Raw genomic sequence first — 8,450 nt, forward strand, 5'->3', positions numbered from 1 at the left:
ATGACTGTGCCGTCTCTGCATAGTTTTCGCTGTTCTTGTGCAAGTAGTTGGCGAGGCCAAGCCACTTGCGCAAGTCATTTTTGTACTTTGGAACCGGTCAGTTCATAATCGCCTTGACCTTAGCGCTTCCCGATGAAGCACCCTAAAGAAGGGGATTTTTCCCGCGCCAAAGATGCACTTGTCTGCAAAGGTATATAGTTTATTCGTGCGTATACACTGGAGCACCGCTTTCAAGTGGACGATGTGGTTCTATTCATCCGTCTTCCTATTCTCTGCACGACTGTGGACGAAGATGTCGTCGTAGTATGTCTGTGCATACGCGTGGTGGAGCCTGAACAAATGCGTTACAACACGATGAAATGTTGCCGGAGCATTTAACAGCCCTTAGGCATCACCCACTTTTAGAGCATGCCGCCTAGGAGTACGCACAGCTGTCAGCAGAATAACATTCGTTCTCATGAGCAACTGAGCACATGGTAATACCTATCGACCAAGTCGATTGCACTGTTATTTATATATCCAACTATGTTTTTGTGGAGACTTCTTTTCAAGAAACGGTGTCTGTGCCGGAATGGTGACAGCGTTCAGCTTATTGTAAGCGTGAACAAGGCGCTTCTTGCCGTTCGAATTCCGGACACAAAATGTGGGTGTCGAATAAGGGGACTTGCTCTCACGCACCATTCCCGCCTCGAGCTTTGCACCAAAGAAGGCATAAATGACGTCACACTGCTCATTAAGCTGGGGCCATTGGCGTGTTACGCACTATTTGGCCCTCGGCACCAGGTCGATCTCATTACGAACATATCGGTCCGGGGGTAGGACCGACGGCGATTCTTTGGAGAAGACGTTTTGAGATTCCTTTACCATGGGATAGTACGGATTCGAGTAATCCTTCAAGATCGATGATACACTTCGTGCGCTTGGCACCCTCTTGGTGTCCTCCAGGACAGCTTCATCTGGAAGCGACGACGAGATAATAACTCGTGCGGTCGTACAATGACCACCGCGGCAACATTGCCTGCCTTAAAGGCACACACTCTTCGAAGGACATCCCGTCTAGCCCAAGAAGAGCATCTACCTCGGGAATAGCCTCGAGGATGACGTCGCCGTCTTCCTTTCCAGCCGTACCGTTGACAAGGGTGTGTAGCTGTGCGCGATCGTTTACGGTAGACACACGCTGGGTCAGGGTAGACCTCCATTGTCTTGCAGACAACATACGACATCGCCGTCTCCTCTATAGAAGTTTACCGTCTTATCGAGACCAGTGGGAACATGCACTGAGCGTCGTACAGTGATCCAAATTCCTGCTCCATCTTGATGTTATTAACAACATCCAACGAAGAGCTGCTAGCTTTGCAGTCTTTGTTTAGTAGATACGTGCCACTCTAAGCGCATCGGAAGGGTCTCGCCCTCGATGCATCGGCGCTTGGCCGACCATGCCACTCTTGGCATGCATCAACTGCTTCGATACTTGAGCATACTCAGTTCGTGACGTGCCACTCCAAGTTCATCCCGTGGCGCCATGCTCGGGACTCTTGTCTAATACACCTTCGGTGTTCGACAACTCGAATACTTTGATATCCAGTACATTGACCATCCCGATCCAGGGCCCGCGCCAACAGCGTTTCTGCTTCTTAGCTGAAGCGGGTTCATGACTCACCAAAGCTCCACCAGGAAGTTGCGCGTAGCGCCCAAGGTCTTCGACCTTCAATCAAACCATGGCTCATGGAGTTTTAGCCATGCCATATCAAGGATGAGGTCATACCTTGAATCAAGTCTTAGACTAAGCAGCGTTCAACACTATCAGAGTCAAGAAACTTGACACCAAGGTCCACAAGAACCTTCGGCTCCGTGTCACATATCCCCATCGCAAAGCAAACAGAGACAATGTTACCCAACCGCGCCTTCCCCCTCGGCATACAGCTGACTTACTTCGATCGTGGAGCGTCGAGCATATTTGCCCGACGCCCCGGATTCGATTAGGATTTTTAATGGCCTCTCAAAGCCCTTCACGGCTGGTTTTACGACCAGCAAGCCCGGCTTGCATATACGTCTCGTGTTCAAGAGCATGGAGCTCTTGGGAGCTGGGCCCTGCTGCCCTCTGTCTCTTTGAGGTACAACAGAACTCAGTTTTTCCCGAGTAGACCACCCCGCGCCTACTGGTTGTTGTCGCTTCCCCGCGATAAACCAGAGGACTGGTAAGAAGTGGAACGTCGATTCGATGATTCTTGACGCGCCTTGCGCAGGACAACCAATCCGAAGGTGACGGGTGTCTCCACAGACAAGACACCGTGGGGTGTTCGAACATTGTTCGGCAGCTTGGAGCTCTGTCTCCTTGTCCTCAGCATAGCTGAGATCCATCGACTCAGGCCCGAGCTGCTAGAATGCGCATTCCAACCAAGTCGGGCCGACTTAAAGTCGAATTCTGCATTGAATTCCCTATTCACCGCTTTTTCAAAAGGAGACGGGTGCACACGGAAGACTCCTATTTTGGTCACGCCGGTGCTGAGGCCCTCCACACCGTGACCTCATCGTGAAGAGGATCTGCTGTCACACCAGCAATGAGAGTTCGCAACTCTTGGACAAAGTCCACAATTCCTTTTTGCCCAGTCGAGAGCAAGGAAACGCGATCGCATATATTTGAATGGTTTTCCTTTCTTTTCTAATAAATGTCTTTTCTGATGTTTGGATAGCAATTCAATCAACTTCATCAATTTCGATATTTCGTACTTGCACCAATGTACAATGAAACATTTCGTACAATTGTGCCGTAAAGTATTAGCTATATTTGTACAGATTGTGTAACCCCTGATTCCCCCATTAGGACTTCATAAGTAATGATATTTTGGTACAAATAAATACACCGTAGGGCTATGTGAAAGTCGTAGAATTGTACCGCATCGTATTCGACACAATTGAACCATATAAGCTCACAATATTACAATGCTTTTCCCGTTACACTTGCTGTCCACGTATCCCACGGACCTCTCCTTCCCGAAACCCATCACCTTCATCTATACCAGTACTATCCTACTTGAAAACTAGGCATACTTTTTCCCACATAAAAGTACGTATGTACCCCGTTCCATTTTCCTAGGATTCAAGTATCAGATATTTTTTAGAACACAATACATCTGTTTAACTGTAAAATTCAAGATAATGCTTTGGATAACTAGTAGCTACACATCCCATAGTTTACTCCCGTGACTTCTATCGCCTTCGTACAGCGATAGTGTGTTGTGTACGTGCACTGTAAAGGGATACGTACTTCATAAGACAAATTTCTGTCAATGTTCATCAGCGAAATCACTCCTCGTGAACACATACTCCAATTGATGGAATTTCTAAAAAACCTTCGAAAAATACGATGGTCTTGGTATCTACTAACAAGTTCTATCTTTCTTTTAAGTATGATAATTTTTATGCAGACACAACTTTGGCCTCATGTATTTCTTCATCAATCTCGTCAAATGATCTTGCCAACAATCGAGAAAGCACACGATCTATTTGACATTGAAAAAAAGCAACAAAATGAGACTCTTGCGTCAGATTCAAAACTTCTTCATCTCGATGATCTGATCCATTCCGATTCATACAAACAGTGGGCGCCAATAATTCTATCGAAATGTATGCATGGGATGGATAAGCAAGCTGCACCTTGTATGAAAGAAGCCAATATGATCGAAGCTCAAGAACTTATTTATCCTGCATTTCGTCTTAAGTTGCCAACATTTGTTCATTCAAGTATGAAGACCATGTGGATCACTCATTGCCGTCTCGACAATCGGTGGCGTATTTTAACAGATCATTTGTGGGCGAACTTTGCTGTATTTCGTGGTCAGAATATAATCTTTTCGAATGCTGCATATCGAGGAGATCCACCACCAGATATTTGGTCACATAACGCATGTATGGGCACTAATGCTTCCTATATGTCATTTTTGCATGATCTCGATGGTAACGTAACTGAGCAGACTAACGACATAAGCGTTGACACGCTAGTTATTGCTACAACTCCAGATTCGTGGTCTTTTCAGCATTTTATGGATCGAGTTGTGGCTGTCTGGAGTCAAGCACAACTTGTCATCCCTACTACAGCAAAAAAAGACACAGTCATTATATCTGGTGAAACACCTCGCGATGCTATTGTGAATGAACTTTATGATCTGATAGCTGGTCAACACTTTCACAATTTGAAATCAGTGTATGCAAAGCGACTTGTATTCTCTTGTCGTGCGCCATTGTTCCATCCTTTCACAACTATGCGAATTACGGAAACAATTTTTCAGTCGCTACCACCATCAAGTTCTTCACAACGCAATGTCATTTTATTTCTTTCAAGATCAATTGGAGGTAAAACACGCAATGGTGGACGACAACTTTTAAACGAAGTGGAAGTGATGAAAGCTATCTCAGCGATGTTAAATGCAACAGGACGACCAGAACAACTGCAGTATTTCCATCATGACGAGTTTAACGGACTTGAAGATATTGCAACTTTCATGCGGGATCGTGTGAAAATGATGATTGGTCCACATGGTGCAGCATTCTACAATTCTCGATTCGCTCAGCCGCGCACTGCAGTGATTGAGATTATTCCAGATCCTGAAAAATTCTTTAGCCCGTGCTTTTGGTCGCAGGCGCGACTACTTGGTCAAGACTATTCAGTTCATATCGGAACCACTCAAAATGATGCACTTGATATGACACTTGACGATATTGATAGTGTAGTGCAGCTCGTCCAAGATCGATTGGTGTACTTGGATAACTCTTATCGAGTGCAGGATGCGCTTCTGCATACATATGACTGGGATACGGAGGTTCGCCCGGAGGACTAGATTGTGTAGCATCATGTTGGTAGCCAAGATGAGCATTTTTCATGTTTATTGTCTTTCTTTGGAATCGTGTCGTCAAAGAGTTAATAAAGGCATCAAACTTTTACTTGACACCACTATCTCACAGAGCGGTTCAGAAATGGATGAGCGCATAACTGCGAACAGTAGCCTCATGCTACTGAAGCGCATGTTATGGGTAGCCATTTTATACGTCACACGATCACATAGATTCCTAAGTTATCAATATACGCAAACTATTGTTTACCAGTGATGCTTTTCACACACAAACTAAAAAGATTATGCAAAGCGATGATACTGTTCGTTTAGTTAGCTGGTAAAGTCATTTAGTATATTCAATTACTTCAAGCTTTTAGTCATGAAAAAGTATGGAAGTGTAGAGCTAATCATTGTGTGTGATAACGATCTCAAAACATGAAGTTTTTAAAACGTAATTGCTATCTGCATCAATCTTGCTACCCGATACATCAGAACTCAATAAAGATTTTCAAGATATCGATCGAAATGAGCTGAATTAACCCGAGAATTGCGCGGTCAAGGACAATTAAGCAAACATAACGATCATCTCATTTAGTTTCCTGAAAGTCTTCCAACTATCGAAAATGGTGATGGTTGGTGAAATAAGCAGTCTCAATGCATCAGAACGAAGGATTTTTGCGGCCATAGCGGCATCCAAGGTGCAATGAGAGTTGAGTTCTTAGACCAATACAAGAAAAATGCATTGATGGAAGAGCCTTTTGTCTATATTTTGATATGTATCTGTCCTTGAAATGAGATGTATTGACTCATTAGAGTTTGCTATAAAAACCGCAGTCGCATGTTGTATTTGATTGGTATATTTGCGATCGACTATACCCTACAAAAGGCAAAGTTTGTGTCAAGGTAATCTACACCTCTTTCATCCAGTCTTCCCGTTTGTTTTATGATGTAATTACTATATTCTCCATACCTTGGATCTGACTTTACAAAAACTTACCTTGCAGTACTGTTGAGAGAGCTCTTGATTCGATGCGCTTTCTTTTTGTACTCAAGTACTTCGCAACAAAGCGTCAACTTGCGAAGAAAGACTATCAATATCTGAGTTAATATTCGCCCCCAATGGTCATCTTCCGTCAATGTCGACAGCATACAAAACTCCATCAAACACCTATTTAGTCATGTGGAGGACAAGTCTCCTTTATTATAAATCAAAATTTTGAATTCTACATATGCAGTGCCTAAAACAGTATTAGACGTCGACTGCAACCATGAAAACATTCATAGAATGCAGTCGGTAACGATCCACGAATGCAAGAAATGTCTACTACCATCGTGCGACTTGGTTAAAGGCAAATGCAAAGAGCCGTTCATATGGCATGAGCTGAGGATCGGTTCGTACATATTTGCTGTCGACGAAGATTGCTGAATTTGCTGTATGCTTCTCTTTTTCAAATTTCGAGTTGACTATGAACAAGGTCAAAGAGCATATAGCTTTGTGCGTACTGAGTATATGTCTGTGTTTGGGAGAAGTGTTTTCAATCATCAAAAAGAAACACATCTCGCGTGTTTTTGTTGGAGTAAGCGATTTTTGCAAACCGCTACACTCGTACTGGTTCTAGGTATAGAACGAAGGTCCTTGACGTTAACCAAGCTTCCTCTATGCGAAAGAGCTACGGCAGCCCCGCTACAATCGTCATCCACCGCCGACTCTTCTCGACGAGAATGTGGTGTTCTCAATCACATGGAACGTCTTGTGGATCAACGTCGTCGCTATGGTCAAACCAATTATCTTGTAGCGTGGCCGGGATACTCCGACTTCTGGAACTCGTGGTACTATGAAGTACCACTTCGGCAAGACTGCCCAGACGTCGTGGACGCTTAATATCAAATAGATCATGACGTTCTGCGTCGTCGTACGCCACGCGCTTCTTTGCAATAGCCAGGGAAGCCGACGGGCATGACCGGGGATCAAGCCATGTCCCTGTGCTGTTGCGGTCGCAGACTTATCCGTGGGAGAGACTATAGAGCAAAAGGGAGCGTGATAGATCAATACATACGTCCCAAGGCGACAATCCCTAGTAGTCGGCGACGCGCCTTGAGTTTGGCAAGCTCAAACCAAAGATTAGTGTTCAAGTGCGCATCCACGTCCTTGTGGCTCAACTGTAAGTTACACAGCGAGGAAAATTTCCGGTGCCACTCTACCCATCGCTCAAAGAACTCTACGTCATATGCAGCGGTTTTGCCGGGAGCGAGCACCACAGCATTGAGGGTACAGGATCGTCTCTTCTTTGAACACGAAGTCGAGTTGCGGGTACAGGATCGCCTCTTCTTTGAGCACGAAGTCGAGTGCGGTACGTATCCAGCGGGATTTCTTGCGAAACTAATAAGCGAGCTCGGAGAGCTTTTCGTTCGTCAAGCTCAGCTTGTGTTGTGGACGAGCCCCGATTACGTAGACCCCAACAATCAATTGATCGCGTACTCTGCTTCTTCAGCGGGATCTGCCGAGCGGAAGCCGCATTCCACATGTGGGGCAAGGACGGATCGTGGAAGCGCGCGCAAGAGAGCCGCCCTGCAGACAGCATCCAGCTGCTGCTTCTGTGCCTCGTCGAGGTCATTGGTAATGACACCACTTCCCCCGGAGGTTAAGAGGTCGGGAATCAGACACGGCATCCGCAAGATCTCACGTTGCGCGGCTGGGGCACCTCAGCCCTCTTCTTTTCCCATCCTGGGAAAGGAGTCTCCAACTCGTAGTCGACTTCGTTGAAAACTTCGACGAGGTGATCCATCGCCCGTGACGGGCGCGGTGCGCGGTCAGGAGTAGACATCGCGTCTGTGCTGTTAGCCGTGCGACCCTGCCGCTGACAATGCGCTGCGCGATATTTGGTTACCGAGAGTTCGGGGTTGCACCTCCCTTGTAGCCGCAAACGTGCTGTCCAAAGTTGCACCGCGTGCAGGAGATGAAAAGGGCTCTACCCGCTGGCGTTCTCGGAGCCAGCGAGTCTGGGTGTCTTTTTGTCCTCGACACCGGGCTCATTGAGCAGAAAATTTGTGAAGAAGGTCCTGGTGATGTTCTGGTGTTTTAGACACACGAGCCTTGTTCAAGGCGACAGTTGAATGTGGACTGTAGGTGTTCACAATCCTGGTGGAGGAGAGTGTAACGGGGTTTCACGTAAAGGGTGTGAATAACACAAGACGGTGTGGGTTACTCAAACATGATGTGATCACACAATGGTATGGCGACACTTGAACAAGAAGTCAGTAAGTGGCTGGACCGTCAGTAGTTATACATTTAATTAAGTTTTCCTATCTATATAGGAAACCTTTAGATTTAAATATTAGCGGCTTTGCCACAAATAAAACCAAGAAATACAGTCTACCTTTGAAACGGAAGAGTCAGTTAGCCTTGGGTTAAGATTGTAATCACTCTAGTGCGATCCGCTAAACTCGTATGGTGACAAGTATAGAACGAAGGTCACCGACCTTAGCTTAGCTTTCTCTAAGCGAAAGAGCTACGGCAGCCCCTCTACAACGTGAATCTCCGTTACAATATCAGTCCAACAAAAATATATGAAATGTGTTTCTTTTTGATGATTGAAAACACTTCTCCCAAACACAGAC

General features: G+C 45.6%; 1 protein-coding gene across 1 annotated transcript; it reads left to right on the forward strand.

Annotated features, from left to right (window-relative positions):
• Positions 1 to 3,470: 3,470 nt before the first annotated feature.
• Positions 3,471 to 4,838, forward strand: PHALS_07035 (Glycosyltransferase AER61, uncharacterised; the record flags this gene model as incomplete). The annotated part of the gene is made up of 1 exon (XM_024720432.1): positions 3,471 to 4,838. The coding sequence occupies one exon, from the start codon at positions 3,471 to 3,473 to the stop codon at positions 4,836 to 4,838; it is 1,368 nt and encodes a 455-aa protein (XP_024585632.1).
• Between the last annotated feature and the right edge of the window lie 3,612 nt (positions 4,839 to 8,450).

The sequence above is a fragment of the Plasmopara halstedii genome (genome assembly GCF_900000015.1).
Source record: "Plasmopara halstedii genome assembly, contig: Scaffold_3060, whole genome shotgun sequence".
NCBI lineage: Eukaryota > Oomycota > Peronosporomycetes > Peronosporales > Peronosporaceae > Plasmopara > Plasmopara halstedii.